The 25,279-nt window shown below is 45.7% G+C and overlaps 1 protein-coding gene across 11 annotated transcripts in view; it reads left to right on the top strand.

Moving 5' to 3' along the window:
- NPEPPS (aminopeptidase puromycin sensitive) overlaps positions 1-25,279 on the top strand; it is a 222,400-nt gene that overhangs the window by 189,313 nt on the left and 7,808 nt on the right. For all 11 annotated transcript variants that reach the window (XM_053262227.1, XM_053262232.1, XM_053262229.1 and 8 more), the window contains 4 exons: positions 6,092-6,311; positions 7,480-7,622; positions 8,031-8,087; positions 11,520-11,627. In XM_053262227.1, the coding sequence (XP_053118202.1) occupies positions 6,092-6,311; positions 7,480-7,622; positions 8,031-8,087; positions 11,520-11,627 (528 nt within the window). The remainder of the gene's footprint in view (positions 1-6,091; positions 6,312-7,479; positions 7,623-8,030; positions 8,088-11,519; positions 11,628-25,279) is intronic.

Raw genomic sequence — 25,279 nt, 5'->3', positions numbered from 1 at the left:
CTCCCTCTTCTGAGCTCTGTTGTGTTGGCACTTGGAGAAGGTAGAAACAGTAGGAAAAATCTTGTCAGGGACCTATGCACTTAAGTTTGGAAAAAGGAAATAGGTCCCTGACAAGATTATTAAAATACATATTCTTCTTCATGGTCTGTATGCCACAGTTGGGAATGTTCCAGAGCTTCACCAAATAAGGAAAAAAGAGTGGAAAATAGTTCCCGCTAAAGGGTAGTACTCCTCCTTACCTCAGTCTTTTGTCAACCGCCTCAAGAGCACAGTTTTGGAAAATTCCTCTGGGCTTCACCTATCCAAAATAGGCTATATTAATTCTCCTTTCCATTACTATTTGCTGCATTGTTTCCTACTTTCCTTTCACTCCAGTTGCCTTTCCGCCTGTCCATTTTGCACTTTTATTTGTTGCGGGATACACACATATCCCGTCTCGGCCCTCCTTGCTGGTGATGCCTTATGGCCATAGCTGCTAAAATTACATTCAAGTGCTCTTGTACTGCTCCATGAAAATTCCCACTTCAGAGGGGCACTCTAATTGCCTCCTGTGCCTCAGGGAAACCCATAGAGTAGACCTGTGCATGGTCTGCCCTGGATTTACAAAACAGGTTAGATGCAATAGGGCCTCCTGATTGGGTGCTTTCCTTTGGGAATGAGCCCTCCAAGCATGCATCTCCATTGCAGGCATTAATCCCCTGATTATCTGCTGTACCCTGGTGAAGTGAGTGGGGGATTGCCACTATGTAGGCTGATCCAGGTACCATAACCTTGCCCTCGGATCCTGCTCCTGTGAATGCATCAGGCACGACTTCGAGATCAGCAATGCCGGGCAGTCCCTAAACCTGGGCCACAGGCTCCAGCCCTGACTGTCAAGAGCACGGCACCTCCCCCGAGGCTGCCTGTTGTGCCGTCTGCGGCCCCACCACCTAAGGAACCCTCTATCCAGTAGCCCCACTCTCAATTCCTACTCACTGGATCCAGCCATGTGATCAGAACCGGGATTGATCCTGACTGCACCGTGGGACCAGACACTAAAAAAGCATCCAAAGAGCAAGCTGAAAATTTAATCTGAAAGCAACAACAAGGCAACGCTGCAGATGGCAGCAGTTCAGACAACCCATTCCACCACAAACACTCAAATAATGCAGCTGAAGCTGGCCAAGAAGAAACAGCATTGCAGGTAGTTGAGGGCACGACAGAGGCAGTGAGGAAGACTGTGGCGGGGAGTGAGGCGCTAGCTGAGAGGTCGGGGACTCTTTTCCCCCCACACCTGAATCTTCCTGGCCTGAGCCAGCCCTGCCTCACTTTGGCCTTGACTGGCAGAGAAGACTGGCTGCTGGAATTCTTGCTGCCAGCTTTAGCCACAGTCCTAATTGCCCTGACAAACTGCAGCTGCATGGGGAACAATTTCATCAGAAACTGGCCTGTATGATTGTATAACAGACCTGGCTGCGGGAGGCTAGTGGTCCTATGTGGACCTGACTTCTTCCTTCAGGGAACTCAGTTGCTGAGCAGGTTAGCAGGAGTGAGTGAGTGGAGTAGTTTTGTCTTTAAGAATAACATCTCCCTTACCAAGATCCTTGTGAGAAAATTGACTTACTTTGAGAGTGTGTACCTTTAGGTTGAGGATTGTGTACCGTCCATCCTGCTGCCTAACAGATGCCCACACTGAGCTGGTCACTGAGTTGTTGGAGTTGCTCAGGCTTTTGGTGCTGGGTGATTTCAGCATCCACTTTGGGACTGGCTTGTCTGATGCTGCTCAGGAGTTCATAGCGTCCTTGACAACTGTGGGCCTATCCCAATTAGTCCTAGGACCTACGCATGTTGTTGGTCACACGCTGGATTTGGTCTTTTGCTTGGATCGGGATGTTCCATGGGTGGGGTCTTCTGTAGGTTCCCCATTGTCATGGATGGACCACTTCCTAGTTAAGATTGATCTCACAATCACATCTGACCCCTGTAGGGGTGGTGGACCCTATTAGAATGATCTACCTGAGGAGGCTGTTGGATCCAGTAGGACTCAAAAGGGCCTTGGAGGGTTTTGGAGTTGGCTCTTCTGGTGATTCTGTTGATGCCCTGGTGGATACCTGGAACAGGGAACTTGCCAGGTCAGTAGATATGATTCCTCTTTAAATGTCTTCTCTGACTCTCTTCAAAATTAGCTCCATGGTATATAGCAATAGCAATAGCGCTTACATTTATATACCGCTTTATAGCCGGAGCTCTCTAAGCCGTTTACAATGATTTAGCATATTGCCCCCAACATTCTGGGTACTCATTTTACCGACCTCGGAAGGATGGAAGGCTGAGTCAACTTTGAGCCCCTGGTCAGGATCGAACTTGTAACCTTCTGGAAGAGCTTTGGGAGCTGAAGCAGCAAGGTAGATGACTGGAGCGCAAATGGAGGAGGACTCATCTTGAATGCAAATAAGACACTGCATAGAGCCCATTTGGAGGCCTATGCTGTAGCAATACGTGCAGCAAGGAAGCAAGTTTATTCTGTGTGTTTTTGTCTGCAAGTTCTCGTCCCACAGAGCTGTTCTGGATTGTTAGGGGGTTAACTCAAGGCCCTTCTGTTTCAAATCTGTTTCTGGAAACAATTTCCCACTGTGACACATTCAATGAGTTCTTTGCAGATAAAAATCTCTCACATTTGGGCTGCTCTGGACTCCATTATTTCTGCAGGGCCAGTTAGGGAGGTGCAGTCCCTCCTGCAAGATTAGATTGTATCAGTTTCAGTTACTCCTGAGGATGTGGACAAGCTGCTTGGAGCGGTACGGCCTACCACCTGTTCTTTGGATCCTTGTCAAACATGACTGATTTCAACTTGCAGGGAGGTTGTTGGAGCTGGCGTAGTTCATATCATTAATACCTCACTGAGGGTGGGCAAGATGCTGTTTGGAGGCAGTGGTTAGACCCCTTCTTAAGAAGCTCACTCTGGATCCCCTAGTGATGGATAAATATAGGCGAGTCTGTAACCTCCTATGGTTAGGTATGATGACTGAGAGAGTGGTGGCTGACCAGCTCCAAGCAGTCTTGGAGGAAACTAATGTATCTAGACACATTTCAGACTGGCTTTAGGGCAGGCTATGGGGTTGAGGTGACCTTGGTCGGCCTAATAGTTGACCTTCACCAGGGGATTTTCAGGGGGAATGTGACTCTGCTGGCTCGTTTGGATCTCTTAGCAGCTTTCAATGCCATTGACCATGATATCCTTCTAGATCGCCTGAGGAATTTGGGGATAGGAGGCACTGTTTTACAGTGGTTCATCTCCTATGTCTCGGGTAGATTTCAGATGGTGGTGCTTGATCACAGTTGCTCTTCTAAACAGGAGCTACTATATGGAGTTCCTCAGGGCTCCGTTTTGTCACCAATGCTTTTTAACATCTACATGAAACCACTGATGAGGTCATCGGGGGATTTGGTGCTGGGTGTTAGCAATATGCTGATTATACCCAAATCTATTTCTCTTGTCATTATCAGAAAATGGCGTTAGCCCCTTAAATGCCCGCCTATAGGCAGTAATGGGCTGGATAAGAGATAATAAACGGAAGCTGAATCCAGGCAAGATGCAGGTGCTCATTGTTGGTGGCCGTTGTTGGGATAGAACTTCCTGTTCTGGATCAGGTTACACTTCCCCAGAAAGGTCTGTAGCTTGGGAGTGTTCTTGAACCCGGGTCTCACACTGGTGCCTCAGGTTGAGACTGTGGCCAGGAGCGTTTTTTACTAGCTGTGATTGATTAGACAACTCCATCCTTTCCTTGAGGAGAATGATCTGAAAACAGTGGTACACCAGTTGGTAACCTCCAGGTTGGACTACTACAATGTACTCTCTGTAAGGCTGCCTTATGTATGTAGTTCAGAAACTTCAGTTAGTTCAAAATACGGCAGCCAGATTGGTCTCTGGGGTATCTCAGAGAGACCACATTATACCTGTTCTTAAACAGGTTCTTCCTCCCTCCCCAGACCTCAGGGCCCATCCCCAGTCTGTCTATAGACATAGCAGTCAGTGGTACTGAGACTATGGCGACCATCGTTCACCTGATACTCTTAGCTCCATCCCTCTCAAGACTACTGGGACTATGATAGAGAGGACCACTACAGGTCACACTACTGGTGTTATGCCTTGGGCCTCATTTTCCATTCTGCAACTTCTCAGAGGGCCACTGCTGTTACAGACACTGTTGCAAACGTATATCGTGCTCGCAGTCAGGATCACCTCCTAACTGGATGCATGGATGCTCTCCTCATCACAGCCACCAAAGGACAAGTAAAACAGTGTTCGTCTCCTCACCCCCCAGCTCCCCCAGCTGCTCCTCTGCCATTGGGCCAACCTGCTAGGCAGTTTCGACCTGATTTGACTGGGGAATCCCCAGATCAGCAAAGGGATGGGGCAGAGCCAAAGCTCCAGACCATTCAGGGGAAATGCCTGACTCTCCGTAGGGAGATGCTCTGGAGGAGGCTGCTGTAGAACGAGCCACCACTGAGGAACAACTTGAAGAGTCCGCATCAGAAGAATTCAAGTTTTATACCGAACAGCTATTTTGAATGGCTTCATCATTGGGGCTAAAGATCCAAAAACAATCTTGCCCCTTGGAAAACCCAATTTTTTTGCCCGATTCAATCTCAAAATCAAGGCACAGTGGCTTTACTATTAGTGGCTTTATCCCATTTCCTGGCACTACAGATAAATTACAAGAAATCATTTCTAACACTGAGGGGTGTTAGAAGGATCCAGAAGGAGAATGACGTAATGGAAAGACAGAATTAAGTAAGAATCCGTTATCTTCTTTTAAATGGCAGAAGGAAATCAACAAAAGAGAGTACTGTTAGAAGGCAGAAGAAAGGCAGCCTGGCAGGAATTGCATACCATGGGAGATGGACTTTCAGCTACAGAAGAGAGATTTGCGAGGATGGGAGGAGAAACAGGAAAAATGATGTGGATGCAGCATTATGTGGGGATTGGGGAGGACTACCATGCAGTGTTAAAGCTGTGGGATAGAAAAAGAAAGAAGAATTTGGACAGTTGAGCTTTTGCTTCATAGTGGTCTTGGTTCATGGTGAGCATTCATGAATAATGATTCTGTCTTTCCTTGGATTTTGTTAGTTATGGCAGTATTGCAGAGCTGGCCAAAAGGTGTCTCGAGCACTCCTTCTCAAAAATGCCTCACATAAGACTCCTGGAGCCCACAGAGCCCTGTGGCTTTCTTTGGTAGAATACAGGAGGGGTTTACCATTGCCTCCTCCCGCATAGTATGATATGATGCCTTTCAGCATCTTCCTATATCGCTGGTGCCCGATACAGTAGCAGCGGGGATTCAAACCAGCAACCTTCTGCTTGTTAGTCAAGCATTTCTCCGCTGCACCATTTAAGGTGACCAGATGTAATGTAGGCTAGGTTAAACCTAGATACACAAGCCCACTTCAAAGAGGATCTTTAAGGAGCTTGGTTAAATAGCCATAAATAAACCATGGTTAATGCTATGGCGTGGATTCAGATGAAAGCAACCTAGGTTACATGAAATAAACCAAAGTTCCGTGTAATGTCTGAACTGGCCCATAGTTAAAACTGCTAAGTCAAATCTAGTCCAGCATCTTGTTTCAAATAGTGACCATCTAGAATTTTCTGGGAAGCCCTCAAACAAGCTGCTCCGTTGTATGTTCTGAACATGAAGTGTTCAGAGATAGTATGTCATGGCTAGTAAATGTATCCTGCATGAATGTATTTAATTTTTTTAAACCCATCTAAGCTATTGGCCAGAACCCCATCTTGTGTCAGATTCCATAAAGGTAATTTTGTTGTATGAAGTACAACATTTGGACCTGAGATGTCCTATAAAGTGGCAGAGAAAAGAGGGCTGAAAAGGCCAGACACATGGCATTACATTTGTCTTCAGACTCGAAATACCTGCTCCTAGTTTCACATGAATTAGTACAGCTTCCTTTCTTCTCCTGCCACCAGAAGGGTGCAGTCAGCATCTAGTCTTCACATACAAGGAAGGAATTGAAAGAACTTTCTGTGTGGTAAGACTTAATGCTTCATTTTGGTTTTGGAGATGAGTGTAACTTGTGTCTTTTCCTCTCTCAGGCCCGTGCTGGAATTATTAGCACTGTAGAGGTTCTAAAAGTCATGGAAGCATTTGTGAATGAGCCCAACTATACCGTGTGGAGCGACCTGAGCTGTAACCTGGGGATTCTCTCGACTCTCTTGTCCCACACAGACTTCTATGAGGAAATCCAGGCGTTCGTCCGTGATATCTTTTCACCCATAGGAGAGAAGTTGGGCTGGGATCCCAAACCTGGCGAGGGTATGAAGGTTTATCTATCTTAATTCTCTAAGACTAAGGTTTTAATGTGCAACTTTGTGGGAGAACAGACCTCCAGAATATTTAGAAGCTCAAGAGGCTTACATAGACTCAATTGGAATAGAGTTTCTCTTCTAGGCCTGAGCAATTGCATCACATGATTCTAGAATGTTCACCCTAGGTTGACTGAATTTGCTACTCTGTGTTCATCAGAGAGCTATGGTGCTGGTCAACAATTGTGCTGTTTTCCATTTGAGAACTGGCAAAAAATGTGTGTGTAGCAATGGGGATTCTATATTTGCTTTGTTCTCTCTCTTTTCATTTTGGAACAAATCTGTGTACGTTAGCACACAAATTTCTAAGACTTAAGTGAGGAGTAAGAGTCAGTGTGGGGAAGAAAGTGTTACATTACGGGTCTGGATTGGAGATCAAATCCCAGCTCAGCCATAAACTTGTGACATGGCTTTGAGGTTTGTCCTGTTACTTGTTCATCTTTCTTAGCTTCACCATTCCAGCTTTTACACTTTTAAAAAGTGACATAGAAGGGTGGAAAAAGTCTAGCTCTTAGCTTCATATGAAGTTGCTTTATTTTGAATCAGACCTTGGTCCTCCCATCACTGTACAGTTTACTCTGATTGGCAGTGGCTTTCCAGGGCCTCATGTAGTGGTGCTTCCCAATCCTGCTGCCTTGAGGTACTTTTCATTGGAGATGGCTGGGGGTAAACTTGAGAACTACTATATTGAAGAAAATATGAGTTACCACTGAGTTATAGGCCCCCCCCCATCCCTCATGCTGGTATATAAATATTTTATGTTGGTGCCCAGAAACTAAGAGAAATATGTAAGCCCTGTGCAAAGCTAGAACATGACATTTTGATGTTGGTATTTAAGAATCTGAAATATTTTTGCATTCCTAGTGTTCAGCTTCTCAGGGTTATTGTGAGCTTTGGTAAGAATTAAATGGTGGAATAAAACAAGATGTGGGAGTTCTGTTTCTGGGACCTAGCAAGCATCTTGTGATCGAACAGAAAATCTGAATTGAGGTCATGGGGGTTGAATTAAGTTCTGGGATTCCTTTTTAATTCTAGGATTATATAATCTCACAAGTTCATGTGCAGAAGTGCTGTTATTCCTAATCTACAACTTCTTTCATTTGTTTGTTTTCCATCAGGCCATCTAGATGCGCTTTTGAGGGGCTTAGTTCTGGGCAAGCTAGGAAAAGCCGGCCATAAGGCGACGTTGGAAGAAGCTCGGCGCCGATTTAAGGACCATGTGGAAGGGAAGCACATCCTCTCCGCTGATCTGAGAAGTTCCGTAGGTTGCTTTTCTGTTTTCTTGAGGCGGCCTATTGTGTCCCCAACCCACCCACCCACCCAAAACCCTGTGTACTACCCTTGTATTTTATACAGTGCTGAGTGAATATGTCACCTGCCTCCTTCACACTCTCCTCACGACTGACCAGTAAGTTTCATTGAGCAGTTTCCCACCATCTTCCAGCCCATGGTGGTGAATTTTGTATCATAACATTTTAAGTTGTAAAAGCAGAAAATACACTAATGGCATGGTGCAAGTTCACATGCTTTCAAAGGTGTGCTGAAATTCCTTAACAGGAATTAGAGGGGACAGTGGATGAAGTTCCGGAGGGTGAAATCTAGAGACAAGGGCTTCTTGAAGATCACTTTTCAGAGTCCTGTTTTAAAATTAGTAATGTTACCTTTCCAGGTATATGTAACAGTTTTGAAGCACGGTGACAGTACAACTTTAGACACTATGCTAAAGGTGAGTGCGCTCCTTGTATTGCTGTGCATGTAAACACCTAGGGGGGAAATACTCCATCATTAATCAACCTGATGTGCATGGGTAGGAGCAAAGAGAGATTGGTGGCTTGCATATTTGGTGCGGTATTAATGACATGTGCTTTTCATTTGCTCTGACTCATGTAGACAGTAGTAATCAGCTATAGGAATCTTCTCTTTTAAGTTCTATATACTCCAGTTGGAGATGGGGAGAAGTTTAAGAATGTGTTAAACACATAGATCTGGATAGTGGTTCCATCATCCATAAATAGTGGGTTCTGCGCCTGCGCAGATCAGCTTCGGGTAGAATTCATTAGCTCCTCACGACGCCAGCAACCGCCTGTCGCACATGACTGTAGTAGCCTCTAGTGGCGGTTGGGTGTCTCTGCAATCAGTTTCTTTCTGACCGCCATTGTGATCAGTACTCTGAGATAGTTGCTCCTCGAAGAAAGTTTGTTTTTTGTTTATTTGGACTTCTGAACTTTGGATACGGACTTTGACAACTCTTAAGTATACTTCTTTGGACTTGGCATTTTTTTGGATAACATTGGCTTGAAACTTGAACCACTATCCAGTTAAACAGGTTGCTTACCTGTAACAGATGATCTGGTAGTGGTTCCATCATTCATAACGCCCTCCCTGCCGTCCCCACATCTGAAATGACAAGCCACTGTAACAGAAGCATCGTACGGCCATGTCGGCCATCAAGAAACTGATTGCAGAGACGCCCAACCGCCACTAGAGGCTACTACAGTCACGTGCGACAGGTGATTGCTGGCGTTGCGAGGAGCTAACGAATTCTACCCGAAGCTGATCTGCGCAGGCGCAGAACCCAAAGTGTTAAACATCTCCCATTGGAATGAATGGGATTTCAAAGCACTTGGGTCTAATGCTTCTATAAAATTGAAATCCTTACTTTGAATTTGATCCTGTTAATATTCAAATTGGGTAAGAGGTCAGTTTTCAGAAATTTGGATAAATAAAGCCTAGAATGGAGATAGTGTATTGCAAAACTGTTTTTCTGGGCAACTGGAATCACAGCATTAAAAGACTGCAGGATAAATGACTGCTGCAAATGTGAACATTATTGAAAGAACGAAGCCACTTTCAGGGAGTGGGGTGTTGGGATCAGTGTTCCCTGTAACGGGGATTCCCAGATGTTGTTGACTACAACTCGCATAATCCCCAAGCACAGGCTATTGCAGCTGGGGATGCTGGGAGTTGTAGTCAACAACATCTGGGAATCCCTGTTAAGAGAGAACAGTGGTTGGGATCCACACATTTAATGAATACATGTGTCAGGCAGTGGGTCCTGTGCACATTCTGTTGCATATGTGTGACATGCCTACATTTGTACATGCATAGACATGTTGCAGATCTTTGACAAGAACATGCATGGGGTGGAGCTTGCTGCCATGCCACACTCCATCCTATGCATATTTGCTGAATGCCCAGAGGTCTCTTATAATGAGACTGGAGAGACCTTGGCCGTTACAAATCATAATCTAGTGCATAGTTTGCCCAAACGTTTTCATCCAAAGGCACACTTAATTTTTTTTTTTAAGCCACACTACCCAACCCCCAACACAGATGCACTCTTTTTTGCTGGTGCTGCAAAGCCACCCTGCAGTTTGTATTTACTCCTTCCTTACTCCAGCATTGCTGCTGGGCACAAATAACCCTAAGGTAGCATGTCAGTTCCCAAAAATGAAGAGTTCAAACTTTTGGAGTTGACTCAGAGCAAGTCAGCACAGCACACATTTTGGGAAACACTAATCTTGTTGATAGTTTTCTACAATAGTCAGTCAATTCTTTATTATGGTCTATGACCACCAGAGTAAAAATACAAGACAATTGCAGAAACACACATCAATCTGGTACATAGAATTACTTAATTACTAAAACTACTACCTATATATTTCTAAATTACTGAAATGATCCAATCACAGAATAGAAGGAGCTGTTAATTCATGGTGAATTCAGCATGCTGCAGCACAATATTTAGCAACATTATAAGTAATTACTGGCTGCTGATCTCATAGGAGAAATAAAACATAAAAATCATCTGAACATCCTGGCAGATTTATTAAAGGGGGAGCAATTAGAATATTTTGGAGCTCACAATAAAAAATACAATATAAAAAAACATGCTCCACTGTTTCAGTAGTTCTTACATCACAAGGACATATGCACTCATTACAGGGAGTTTTCTGAAAGCTGCCCTCCAATAGCACAGATGGTAAGACAGTGAATTGCACCGTTGAAAACGCTCTCTGATATTTAGTAATTGTAATGGCAGCAAGATAATCAGCTAAACCATTGTTATAAGAAAGTGTCCAAGCCTTAATATGACTAGGGGCTATATTTAAATTATTTTGCCTTTGAACATCCAAAATATGCTGCTTGAGAGTTAACTTAGCCTGTTCATAACCCATAGCAACCAGGGTACTAAAAGAGAACCCATAAGCTACAAGTTTCTCCATCAGCGACGGCTTCCATACAGTTTGAAAATTACCTCTACAAGTAGTCTGAACTGTATTAATGCCTCTAAAAATTAAGCGGTGTGAAAGAAATGCAGCTCAAGGAGTCTCTTCTGGATGCTGTTTCATCTGTGGAGGTTCTTCGTTCGGTGGTACTGAAAAGTAGTTTTCAGTATTTTCCCATTTATGCTAGTGGCCATCGCAACATCCTGTGGCAACTAATTCCACAGAATGTGTGCTGGTTGGTTTTTTTTAAGTATCTACATCTTAAACTTGCTGCCTTACCAGTTTTAAGGGATGATGCAAAGATCTTGCAAGAGTGAATTTTTCCTACTTCACATTCACCATACCACACAGCTTTTTAGTCAGGTTCTTTCCCCCATTCCATGCCTTTTCTTGAATCTTAAAAAACTCCACCTGATTCAGCATGTATTAGTACAAAGATTAATCATCCTCCTGATCATTCCAAGTGGCTTTTCCAGTACCTTCTACAGCTGTACTATGCCCTGGGGAAGAGCTTCCATCTAAGAGATGTGTTACACCAATATAAAGAGCATGATCAGGGATACCGTATATTTAAAAAGAGATAATACTAGTTGTGCAATAAAATGTTGATAGGTCTGCAGATCTGGAAATTCTGTTTGATTTTTGTGTGGAACTAGGGTGCCACCTAGTGGCACTGTTCTTGCCAAACCAAATGCACAATTACTTGGAAGTGTGGCCTCTGTTTGACCCCCACTGCACTAAGTGCTAAATATTCCTGTGTGGCTTACCCATTGGCTGTGCTCCCAGAGACTGAGCTGGTTTGCAAGCATACCATATGCCAGGTTTCTCATTTTAACTGGCTCTAGCTTAGAGCAGAGGATGTCTGCTTCTGAAACCCATGGCAAGAAGGAAGGTCTAATGTCACTTACTCTTTTCTTGGTTCCTTGCAGCTCCACAAGCAAGCTGATATGCAGGAAGAGAAGAACCGAATAGAGCGTGTACTTGGTGCCATATCTCAGCCAGAATTAATACAGAAAGTTCTCACATTTGCACTTTCAGTGAGTAATTGGATGGACCTTATTTGGTTGTGTGTATTCTGAACTTTGGCAGTTGCACAAGCAGGGAGCTGATCTGGTACCATTTTGAAAAATTGTGTTCATTAAACTTAATCTAGTCCCTACAGCTGCAAATTCAAGCTTAACAAGAAGTTCCAGTAAAAACTAAGCTGCTCACTTTCTTTTCACTGTCCCTATAATTGAACTAAATTTGATCCAAATCGGTTAGGCAGTTCACAAGTTAGCCCAGTTGTGCCTCAAACATGTACACATCCACCATCTTGAATTGGGATGGATGACTTCATCACAAATTCTGCCTTTGAAGTATCCCAACAATTGTACAAAATTTGGTCCAAATCTGTTTGCCTTGTGCCTCAAACATTCATGTGTTTGCCATCTTGAATTGGGTGGATTACATCATCACAAACTATGCCGCTGAGGTGTCCCTACAACTGTATCCAATTTGGTTCATATTGGGCCAGGCATTCACACTCACACTCAGTGCTGGGTGATCTCATAAGCTTAGGTAGAGCCTTAAAACATTTTGAGATACCAGAGAGGGGCTGACAGCATTGTTGACCCTTCTCATGAGCCTGATAAGGTGGAGTGGGCAGCAGTGATAAAGCAGTAAGAGCCCCAGGGAGTTCAAGGTAGCTCTCCAACCATTGACTTCCTTGTTCCAGCCCCCTTGCCTTTTCTCAGAATTGGGCCCCACAAGTTGAAATCTTCCTCTGTAATCCTGTAAACTAAACCTGTTGCACTAAAGGGGGGGGGAGAGGATTTCTACCACTGCTTTACTGCTGGATATGTCCTTGCTGCTGTCTGGTTCACCTGTGACCTGAAATAGTTTTGAAGATACCTCGGTGTTTTGGTTGCCTGAAAGAAAAGGGCTGGGTTGCTTAGGAGTAGAATGTAACTACTTTCATTCTGCTGTACAGAAAAACTGGTTCCTTTTCACAAGGAACATCCTCCATCCTCTCTTGTTCAACATAGCGATGTGCACAAACCGGTTCAGCCTTCTATTCCTAGAATGCCAAACCAGTTCAGAAATCCCGCTCTCGGACATGGAGCGGGGGTCGCTTTAAGGCACGGGGAGAGTGCCCTTACCTCCCCTGCCGCACTTTCCCCTCCAGTGCTGCTTCAAAAACTGCTGGCATGGGGTGTCTATACACCCTCTTGCTGCCCCAGACAGCATAAAACTGGAAGTGGCGGGCACACATATATCAGAGAAGAATAGTTGTAATTACATCTCTGCTGAAATGTGTATATTATAAAAGTGAAATATTTACGGCTGAACAATGTGAAAATAACCTTTTGCTGTTAGGAAAAAAGGAGGTATGAATAGGTAAAAATAGGCAAGAACCAGATTCTGTGCTCCATTCTATGTAAGCAATACAGATTGGAATGAGATGGATTGCCACTGAAAGCAACTCTCCACTGAAAGCAACTCTCCACCCCTGCCCTTCCCCATAATATATAGTTATGGGAGTGCATTATGTTATATCATAAAGGCATTTATATCCCTGCCAGTGTTCCCTCTAGGGCATGCGCATGTCCGCACACTCAGTTAATTTTAGATTCCACTCAAGTTGAATCAGGAAGGCCCGACACTGAATGCACGTGCACACACACTGCCTTGATACTGCTGCCCAGAACAAAACTCATTCCGCACAGAGATGAAAAAAATTAGAAGGACCACTGAGGGGGATGGGCAGGTGGGGAAACTTGCAGTGTGGTTTCTAGAACCATTTGTTACAGGGAGAGGAGGGAAATTTGGCACAGGGCTGCCACTTCTGGCAGAAACACCGTGTTGGTTGTCATGTCTAGATCTGGACTGAGATCTGTTGAGATCTATAAGAATTGGTAATGCTTCTGCTCAGGACCCTCGCGGTGGCATGCCACAGCTCTTCGAAGAGACCAAGCTCTGCACCCATGCCTACAGTGTGCTATTTAAAGGCGGGCCTGGCGCCATGTTCTTCAGTTCTTTTCCAGCCGCTGTTGTGTTGAGTCCTCGGGCTGTCACTCCTCATCGGTAAAGTTCTTTGCGTGAGTTCATCTAGTTAAAAACACACACACACACACTGACTGTTAATTTTGGTATTTGGTTTGGAATGGCTTCCAGACTTTGTTGGCATTAATACGACTTGTTTGGAATGGACTTAAACTATGAATTGGATATCCCAACATGGCTGAAGAGAAACAGACTTTCAAAAGGTGTACTGGCTGTAATGCCAAGCTCCCTTCAAAAGATCTCCACGATTTATGCCTGATCTGCTTAAGAGAGGAGCACAATGTCGCCTCGTGCAAGATATGCTTGTTGTTTTCCAAGCAAACACAAACAAATCAGGCTTTGCGGCTGCGTGCCGCCATTTATGACAAGGTGTTAAGCCTGTCGATGCCTGGAAAACCCCACCCTGCAACTTTGACATCAGCTTTTAAGGACCCAGCATTCTCGTAAGCAGTCTTCCTCAAAATCAATATGCCCATCAACATCAACCGCTGTTAGAAGCCCAAAGGCTCCATCAGAGTTGACCGCAACATCAACATCGAAGCATTCAAAGTCAAAGGAAAAGCATCCGAAGTCAGATACCTGTTCGCCTTCTCCATGACCAAAGAAGTCAAAGACTCTGGATTTGACGAAAGAGAATGCCGTCCCTGTCAGGTCTACTAAGCTTGCTACCAAAATCCTTGGCAGCAGCTGTCAAGATCGATCGCCACCGATGGACATTGAAAACCTTGGTATTGATAAAGGATACGCGACTAGCATCAGAAAATCCACTCTATGTCAACCAACCTTCGACACTGAGACAGTTGACATTGAGGGCCTGTTCTCTATTTCCAGCCCCGACTCCAGTCAACTCTTTGGCCCCGTCAGCACCTATTCAACACTGAAAATCTCCTTTGATGTCAACATGCCTACTATTGACACTAACTGTACAAGGTCCGATTTCCACCTTGCATACTCCAGTGTTGTCGGCACTGAGATTGGTGACTCAACTATGCTAAACCCTGATACTGACATTTGATGTTGAGGAAGAGGACAGGGAGACGTTAGTGGATCTGACCACAGCCCACACCTTGCTCTCCATACTAGACTCTGAGACAAGTACTCATTTGACATCGACGTTCAAAGGTTTCCCTCCAGACCTACGCACTCTAACACCATGTGCTCTGTCTATTGCCCATTTGGCAGGCCCATCTTCATGGCATTCATGTGGAGTCACACATTTCATCCACTGCAGGGGCAACTCTTGCTTTGGCGACTATGGGGACCAAATCCCCTGGCTTAATTTATAATTTTCAAGAAGACTAACCCTGGAGATTCTTGCAGTCAAAGTCTGTCTTACCTCTGGCACCTGCAATGACTCCAGTTCAGACTGTCCAAACTCTAGTGGGAGTTGAGGGCCCAGCCTTAGCAGTGAAACCCACTGTACACAGTTTTTCAGTTGTGACACAAACAGTTGCCTGGCTCCTCTTGAAGAGAGGAGAGCTGGTCTTGTGGTAGCAAGCATGACTGGCCCTCAGATAAGCAGCATCCACCCTGGTTGCATTTGAATGTGAGCACCGTAAGATATTCCCCTCGGGATGGAGTTGCTCTGGGAAGAACAGAAGGTTCCAAGTTCCCTACCTGGCTTCTCCAAGATAGGGCTGAGAGAGAGATTCCTGTCTGCAACCTTGGAGAAGCTGCTGCCAGTCTGTGTAGACAATACTGAGCTAGATAGACCAATGGTCTGACTCAGTATATGGCAGCTTCCTATGTTCCCCTATGAAGCACTTGGTGAATATGACTTCTCAGACTATGGTCAAAGACACTGATATGGGGTGACAGAGCGTACCTATTCCAATGCCACAAGAAAAGGTTACCATTGAAACTCAGACGAATGTACCACCATCACCTACACACTTATCTTCTGAACATCATGGCTCTTCAGACTTCAAATCCAACCCTGATGAATCAGAGGATTTAGCCTATCCCCCTAATGATGTATCTCCAGCCACACATGTTTCACCTAATGAAGAAATAAAGGCCTATCACCATCAGGTGAGGGAGATAGCAGCAGCTCTGGGACTTGACCTCAAGTCTGAGCTAGCCACTATAGATGACCCTGTTTACAATTTCATGATAAAATCTCAGTCTCGACCTGTGATGCTTCCAGTCCTCCCGGCCATTTCTAGGGCTGCAAAACTATGTGCGGGAGGTGATCCATACTTGAACCCCCCACTTCTAAACGACTAGAAAGTTTGTATTGGATATAGGAAAAAGATGAGTACCTTCTAAAATATTCCTCTCCAAACTCTCTGGTCATCGACTGCGCCACCTCGTCTTCTAAGACAGGTCATCGTCGCACTACACCTGCTGACAAAGAAGGGGGGAGATTGATATTTGGGGAGAAAAATCTACTCCACCTCATGCCTATCCATAAAGATTGTGAATTATTCAGCTTGCATTGCCAAATATAACCATGGCATATGGGAGGCACTTCAAAATGATCTGGACATCCTCTCCCCAGAAAAATAAAAATAAAAAAAGTTCCAGCCAACATTGAACAAAACAGCAGCACTTACTCGCTAGCTGTTGAGAATTGCAAAACACCTGGCAGAGTCAGGATCACGTTCCTTGGCTGCTGCAATCTTACTGCAGAGGCACGCCTGGCTTTGCTCTACCAATATACAGGGTGACATGAAGAACAAAATAGAAGGCTTACCTTTAGACAGTAAGGGCCTCTTCAGCAAGGACACAGACTCCACCATGGAGAAAATGAAAAAAATAAAAATTCACTGCCAAAACTTTCACTACATCTACTTCATCCTACAGCTCCAAATATCATGTCTATCCAAATGACCTCTCCACAGCAAGGGGAATTCAAACCAACCCCAGGGTACAAAGCAGACTGAGCCTCAGAAACAACTTTAAGGTTCAGACCCACCCGCTGTCACCTTCTTTTTTCCACCACTGGGGGCCACAACATCTTGGCAAGTAAGAAACACCAGTCTCACAAACTCTATTCTCCTGCCAGCGATCAACATCAAGCTGGCACGCTGTACCCCTGCATGGCACCACGTAACATCAGACTGCTGTGTCCTGAAGATCCTATCTTCAGGCTATGCCATGGAGTTCAGAACAATCCCGAAATTTACAGGGATGAGGTTCACTCAACCCTCCCAGGCATTATTAGAGGAAGTGAAGGAGCTATTAGCCAAAGGGGCTATTGCCTCGGTACAAGGGGCGCACAGACAGAAGGGGTTTTACTCTTGATACTACTTGATCCCAAAGAGAGATGGTTGCATACGACCTATCATGGATCTACATCACCTGAACAAATTTGTCCATGTGAGGAAATTCTGCATGATAGCGTTACAAGAGATCCTACCTCTTCTATACCAAGATAACTGGCTTGTGACGCTGGATCTCAAAGACTCATATTTCCACAATGGCATCAGGACACAACACAGAAATTATCTGAGGCTTGCAGTAGGAAATCACCTGGTTCTCCGCTTCCAGCAACATCCATCTCAACTGGCCCGACTCACTCAAAGATTCCTAGGTCTGATGGCATCCTTCAACAAAGTGTTACAATATGCCCGGTTAAAGATATGCAAGTTGCAACTTTGGTTTCTGTTTGTCTTCTGCCCAAATGTGGATCATCAAGACCAATGTCAAATGATCCCAGATCAAATTCTATGCTCACTTACCTGGTGGTCGATGGGCAGGAATCTGTTGGAAGGGGCTCCTTTTCAGAGGTCCACTATGGAGTACATTAGATACAAGGCAAGTGGACCCTTCAACAAAAACAATTACATATCAGTTACCTGGAGCTTCTGGCTGTCTTCAAAACAGTGAAAGCCTTCCTACCACTTCTACAGGAAAAAGTTGGACAGGTGCAGTTAAATAATACCACGGCCCTGGCCTACATCAGCCATCAGGGAGGGATAGTATCTTGAAGTTTTTGTTCACTCAGCCTACAATTATAGCATTGATGTATCCAGCATCAAGTCTGTCCGATGACCATACACGTAAAGGGCCTAGACAACATCCTGGTAGATAACCTAAGTCGCATTTCCCCATAGCATCAACAGCATGAATGGGAAATCAGGACAGAATACATTACATCTCTCTTCATGAGTTGGATACGGCCGACTATAGATCTCTTTGCCACCTCGGAGAACACAAAGTGCACTCGTTTCTGCTCCAGGGCAAGATACGGCCCACAATCACTGGGGGACGCCTTCCAGCTGGACTGGCAGCAGGAGATCCTGTGCTGCAACCACTGATCAGCCGAGTGGTTGCCTGCCTTCTGACTCCTCCTACATGTGTATCCTGGTGACTCCATGGAGGCCAAGACAACCATGGGTTCCACAGGTACTCAAACTGTCAGGGAACCAGTACCAAAGACTACCACAAGAGGTAGATATCCTAACAAAAGACAATGGCAGCATACTGCATCCAGGCATTCTCACACTCTGCCCTAACAGCATGGCAAATCAGCTTTTGAGCAAGATCCTTCTTAACCAAAAGAAGTCTTCCACCAGACATAATTACAGGGGCAAATGGCTCCACTTCAAATTCTATCCAAGGAGGCATGGTTTTCAAACTGACCAGGCCACAATCAGGGATGTGCTCCTCTACCTAACTGATCTAAAATTGAAAGGATTGGCTAATGTGTCTCTAAAGGTGCATCTAGCAGCACTATCTTCAAAACTTCTGGGCTATGATGGAAAGACTCTTTTCACACTCAGACAGTAAAGCTTTCCTTACAGGCCTTATGAATTTGTATCCACCTGTCCGCACACCCATCAAACCATGGAGCATATATTTGGTCCTTTCAACTTAGGATTTCAAGAAGCCTTGGAGGGATTCAGTGTTGGCTCTGCCAGCGATCCTGTTGATGTCCTGGTGGAGAATTGGAACAACAAACTCACTGGGGTGGTAGACATGATTGCTCCTAAGCGTCCTCTCCGACCCGCTTCAAAACTGGCCCCTTGGTATACAGAAGAACTACGGGGGCTGAAGTGGCGAGGCAGATGACTAGAGTGCAGGTAGAGAAAGACTCGGCTTGAATCTGACAGATTGCAACATAGAGCTCATTTGAAGACCTATGCTTAGGCGATACGTGTGGCAAAGAAGCGTTTCTTTTCTGCCTGTATTGCATCCACAAGTCTGTGTCCAGCGGAGTTGTTCAGGGTTGTGAGAGGGCTAGTATGTGTCCCTCCTCCCTTGAATCAGAATTTGGAACCATCTATTACCCGCTGTGATGTGTTTAATGAATTCTTTGTGGGGGAAATCTCTCGTATTCGGGCTGACTTGGATTTTGTCTCCGCACTTACTTAAGTATCTGATGCAGAGGTATCCAGTGACTCCTCTTATGTGGTTAGGCTGGATCGGTTCTAGTTTGTGACTTCTGAGGATGTGGACAAGCTGATTGGAACAGTTCGGCCCACCACCTGTTCTCTTGACCCTTGCCCGATATGGTTTGTTCGATGTAGCAGGGAGGTTGTTGTAGAAGGCCTGATAGAGATCATAAATGCATCTCTGAGGGAAGGTAGGATGCCTCCTAGTCTTAAGGAGGCAATTATTAGACCACTTCTAAAGAAGCCTACCTTGGATCCCTCAGAGCTGAGTAACTGACTACAGGCCTGTCTCCAAACTTCCGTGGCTGGGCAAGGTAATTGAGGTGGTGGTGGCCTCCCAGCTCCAGACAGTTTTGGAGGAAACGGATTATCTAGACCCATTTCAAACTGGCTTCTGGGTTGGCTATGGGGTGGAGACTGCCTTGGTCGGTCTGATGGATGATCTCCAACTGGCAGTTGACAGAGGAAGTGTGACTCGTTGGTCCTTTTGGACCTCTCGGCAGCTTTTGATACTATCGACCATAGTATCCTTCTGGAGCATCTGAGGGGGTTGGGGGTGGGAGGCACTGCTTTGCAGTGGTTCCACTCCTACCTCTTGGGCAGGTTCCAGATGGTGTTCCTTGGAGACTGCTGTTCTTCAAAATCTGAACTTTTGTATGGTGTTCCTCAGGGCTCCGTATTGTCTCTGATGTTGTTTAACATCTACATGAGACCGCTGGGAGAGATCATCAGGAGATTTGGTGCAGGGTGCTATCCATATGCTGATGCCACCCAAATCTATTTCTCCATGTCAGCATCATCGGGAGAGGGCATAATCTCCCTAAATGCCCACCTGGAGTCGGTAATGGGCTGGACGAGGGATAACAAACTGAGACTGAATCCAGATAAGACGGAGGTACTCATTGTGCGGGGTCAGAACTCGAGAGACTATTTTGATCTGCCTGTTCTGGATGGGGTCACACTTCCCCAGAAGGAACAGGTACGCAATCTAGGGGTGCTTCTGGATCCAAGTCTCTCCTTGGTGTCCCAGGTTGAGACAGTGGCCAGAAGTGCCTTCTATCAGCTTTGGCTGATACGCCAGCTGCGTCCATTTCTTGAGTTAGACGACCTCAAAACAGTGGTACATCTGCTGGTAACCTCCAGACTGGATTACTGCAATGCGCTCTATGTGAGGCTGCCCTTGTAAGTAGTCTGGAAACTACAGTTGGTCCAGAATGTGGCAGCCAGGCTAGTCTCTGGGACATCTAGGAGAGACCATATTACTCCCCCATTGAAGGAGTTACACTCGCTGCCAATATGTTTCCAGGCAAAATACAAGGTGTTGGTCATAACCTATAAAGCCCTAAACAGCTTGGGCCCTTGGTTTTTAAGAGAACGGCTTCTTCGTAATGAACCCCACTGCCCATTGAGATCATCAGGAGAGGTCCGTCTGCATTTGCCACCGGCTCGTCTGGTGGCTGCTCAGGGACGGGCCTTCTCCGTTGAGGCCCCGAGGCTTTGGAATGTGCTCCCTAGTGAAATAAGAGCCTCCCCATCTCTGACATCCTATAAAAAGTCCTTAAAGACGCCTTTCTTCACTCAGGCTTTTAACTGATATTGTTTTGAATGTTGTTTTTAGAATATTGTTTTAAAATTTTAAATTATGTTTTAGATTTCTTGCTTTTAAATTTTGTTTTGTTTTGTTTTTGTTTTTAATTCATGTTTTACTTTTTAATCTTGTTGTAAACCGCCCAGAGATGTAAGTTTTGGGCGGTGTAAAAATACGATAAATAAAATAATAATAAATAACTTGGACAGAGGATCCATTTGAACCAATGAGTTCTGCCCTCCTCAAACTAGTAACTTTGAAAACTGTCTTCTTACTGGCCATAACTACAGCTAAACATGTCAGTGAATTGACAGCTTTGAAGATAGATTCGCCATACACCAGAATTTATCTGGATAAAGTGCTAATACATATGGACACAGACTTTCTACCCAAAGTGGTCTCTGACTTCCACTTCAACCAGGACATTGTTCTCCCTACATTCTTCAGGGATCCATCTACCCCTTTAGAATGTGCAATGCACTCCTTGGATGTGCAGAGTGCACTTTTATATTACCTGGATCGCACTAAGGACTTCAGATCCACCAAGCATCTGTTTGTAGCATATAGGGGCTCTATGTGAGGCTCCAGCATTTCCAGACAAAGAATGTCCAGATGGCTAGTTGAGCTTATCCTGCTAACCTACAAGACACAGAATGTTCAACCACCTGAAGCAATCAAGGCCCAATCTGCCCATGCCTATGCTTCTTCAGGGGCACACTTATCGGGGGTAACCTTCATGGACATCTGTAAAGCAGCAACTTGGTCCACAGAGTTAACTTTCATCAAGCATTATGCCATAGATGTACGCTCTGCTGCTGAGGCGAGCTTTGGGAAAAGCATTTTGAAGCAGGTGTTAGGATAGTGACTCCTGCACCCTCCTCCATTGGGAGCTAGCTAAATACCCATTCTTATGGATCTCGACCCAGATAAACAGGTTGCTCACCTATAACTATTGATCTCGTAGAGATCCGTCTATATCCATAAGACCCTCCCAAACCATCCCTCTGCAGTAGTGCTATGCTATGTGAGTATTGAGTGTGCATGCTATTCTCCTTCAGTGAAGAAAAACAGGTTGCTTACCTGTAACTGATGATCTGGAGGTGATCTGTTGTATTCATAACATTGGGTTCTGTGCCTGCGCAGTGACCTCACGGACCGATTAGCTAGCTCCTCGCGCCGCCCCTAACTGCCATACACGAGATCATGCTCTTCCTATCCTTGGCAGTTGGGGCGTGTCTCTTTCAGTTTCTGGTGGACCGCCAGTTATTTACTTGATGTTCTGAATCCACCATGTCCTGCTCTACATCGTGGGGAGGTTCGGGCGGATCTTATGAATACAACGGATCACCTCCATATCATCAGTTACAGGTAAGCAACCTGTTTATCTGGATCGTGATCCATTGCATTCATAACATTGGGTGATTAGTCAGCTGGTACCCTGGTGGTGGGTAGCATTCATGGCAGGACCCGCTTCAGTACGCCACGCCCAAACTCTCCTCTTTCGTTTGTCGAAGATCCAGAGCATAATGTCGTATGAAGGGCTGAATTGACGACCAGGTCGCTGTCTTGCAGATATCCCTCATTGGCACGCCTGCTAAATCTGCCGCCGAAGCTGCGTAGGCCCTTGCAGCATGTGCAGTAACCGTTCCCGGAGGTATCTTGCTGTGAACAGTATAGGCAAGTTTTATCGCCTGTACGACCCATTGCGCCAATCTTTGGCGGGAGACCGGCCTACCCTTTGAGGTCCCCCTGTATAGGACAAACAGTTTCTTAGTGCGTCGAATATGCCATGTGGCAGCCAGGTAGTACAAGAGCGCTCTCTGCACATCCAGAGCATGCATATCCTTTTCAACGCTAGACTCTGGGTTCTGAAAAAAAGTTGGAAGAATTATATCCGCATTGATGTGGAAATCCGTTGTCACCTTGGGGCGAAATCTTGGATCCAAACGGAGAGTGACCTTATGTGGGTAGATTTGCATGAATGGCCGGTCCATCCTGAGAGCAGCTAATTCACTCACTCTCCGCGCTGTTGTGATCGTTATCAGGAAGGCAGTTTTTAACGTCTGCAGACGCAAGGAAGCTGTCGCTAGGGGCTCAAACGGTCGTTGAGTCATTGCCTGCAGCACCAATGTTAAATCTCACTGTTGTTGTGGGCGCCGAATTGGCGGAAACAGATTATTTAAGCCTTTGAGGAATTTTTTGCACTCGGGATGGGTAAACACCGTAGATTTGCCCCAACCCCTATGCTCCGATGAGATCGCTGACAAATGAACCCTCAAGGATGCATTTGCCAGACACGTCATCTTAAGGGTTGTCATATACAACAATATCTGTGTTACAGTTGCCTTCTTCGGGAAGAAATCATGCTTCTTGGCATATAGCTTAAAACGTCTCCACTCACTGCTATAATTGAGGCGTGTTGACCTCTTCCTATTATTTAGCGGTATTCGCTTTAGTAGCCTATGCGCCACGCTGTCAGCTGTAGTGTTTCTACTTGGGGGTGGCGCAGCGCCCCGGAGTTCTGTGTCAACAAGTCCGGCCGGTTGGGAAACCTGTGGTAGTTCCCGTTCAACATACGCAGCACTGCCGAGAACCATTGTTGTTTGGGCCACCATGGCATTATCAAGATGGCCCTCGTGGCATCTCTGAGCAACTGTGATATTACTTACCTTCGATAGCAGTGGCTGTGGCGGAAACAGATAAAAAAGGCTTCTGGTCCATCGGAATTGAAATGCGTCCCCTTGTGAATTCACGCCTACACCGGCACATGAGCAATATGTGGGACACTTCACGTTTGCAGCCGTCGCAAACAGATCTACAGTCGGCCAACCCCATTCGTTGAACAGGGCCCTTAGATAGTCCATATTCACCTCCCATTCGTGCTGCTGGTTGCACAGCAGCGACCTGCTGAGACCATCCACCTGTATATTGTCCACTCCTTTTATGTGTAACGCCATTAGAGTTATGTTTCGAGCTATGCACCACGTCCAAATGTCTTGACTCAGCGTGCATAGCAACAGAGACACTGTACCCCCGTTTGTTTAGGTACGCAGTGCCGTGGTATTGTCCAAGTGAATTTGCACAACTTGCCCCTGCAATAACTGTTGAAAAGCCTTCAGGGCGAAAAACACAGCAAGAAGCTCCAGGTAATTTATGTGCCTCCTCCCCTGACGACTTGACCACCGTCCTTGTATCTGATGGTGTTGACAATGTGCTCCCCAATCCTGTAGGGAGGCGTCGGTTGTCACACTGCAAGTGGGAGTAAACGGTTGGTAAGGCACACCTGACAGTAGATTGGTTGGAACCGTCCACCACTGTAAGGAACTCAGCACTGCCCTCGGGAGCGTAAGCCACATGTGCTGAGTGTCGCGATTCAGGCGGAAGGCCTTCAGAAACCAAGTCTGTAGCGTTCGCATATGCAGCCGAGTATAGTAAACCGTCGCATTGCACGATGCCATGAGACCCAGGAGTCTCTGTATCGATACTGCCCTCTGAGTTGGCTGTTGTCGAAACAGATGAATAAGATCCCGGACCTGTATGTATCTGGATTCCGGTAGGTAAGCCCTTTTTTCCTGCATGTCTAAAACTGCACCTATGTAGTCGACCCATCGTCGGGGCTCTAATCTGGATTTCTTTAGGTTCACCGTGATTCCTAAGTCCCTCAACAGATTGAGTACATACTGGACTTGCAAAAGTAACTCTTCTCTTTTGTCGCTGACCACAAGCCAGTCGTCCAAGTAAGGATAAATTACTATCCCCCTGGTTCTTAAGAACACCACAACCAGTGCCATAACCTTGGTGAACACCCGTGGTGCCGTGGAAAGGCCGAATGGCAACACCACATACTGGTATGCTGTATTTCCTATGGTGAATCTTAGGTACTTGCGGTGTTCTTTGCGAATGCCTACATGAAAATAGGCATCCTTCAAGTCCAGGGTGACGGCCCATTCTTCTTGCACCAGAAGGTGTAAAATGCCCTGCAGTGTTATCATTCTGAATTTTCTTGTGTCCACATATTAATTCAGCCTTCTCAGGTCCATAATAGCTCTTATCCCCCCATCCTTCTTGGGAATTTGAAAGTAGCGGGAATAAAACCCCCGCATCCTGTCCATCCACCTCACTGGTACGATCGAATGCTTCTCCAACAACACCTGTACCTCTTCCATCAGTACCTGGGTTGGCCTGGTATACGTTATCCCCTGAAAGGGTGGCAGAGCTTTGAACTCTATCGCATAGCCAGACCTTATGATCTTTAAGACCCACTGGTCTGATGTTATATGGTGCCACGCTTGGGCATGGCTTGCCAGCTTGATGGATTTGCTGACTTGCACAAGGCCGATGTTGTGGGCCTTGGGCTCCATAGCTTGTGGTGTCATTGGTATAGGAGGTGGATAGACTGTCCCATCAAAGAGACTGCTTCTGCTGGTCCTTGCCTTGTTTTTGACCTCTCTGGCGTTGGGTATAAGGCTTATTCCGTTGGAAAGGTTTGTACTGCCTCTTGTAGTCCCTTTTATCTTGTCTGTAGGTAGACCGGCCTTGCTGCCGCCCGTATGTGCGGTTTCTTGATGACTGGCCTCCTACAGCCGCCATGAACGTCTTTGCCGTGAATTTTGACTACTTCCAAGACTACATGGTCGAATCCGTAGCCTCGGCAAAGAGCCCTTTGCCATCAAAAGGTAGATGTTCCACCTTATCACGCATGTCTTGCTGCAAATTT

Source organism: Hemicordylus capensis, chromosome 6 (assembly GCF_027244095.1).
Source record: "Hemicordylus capensis ecotype Gifberg chromosome 6, rHemCap1.1.pri, whole genome shotgun sequence".
Classification (NCBI taxonomy): Eukaryota; Metazoa; Chordata; class Lepidosauria; order Squamata; family Cordylidae; genus Hemicordylus; species Hemicordylus capensis.
This window is presented reverse-complemented; position numbering and strand designations above follow the sequence as displayed.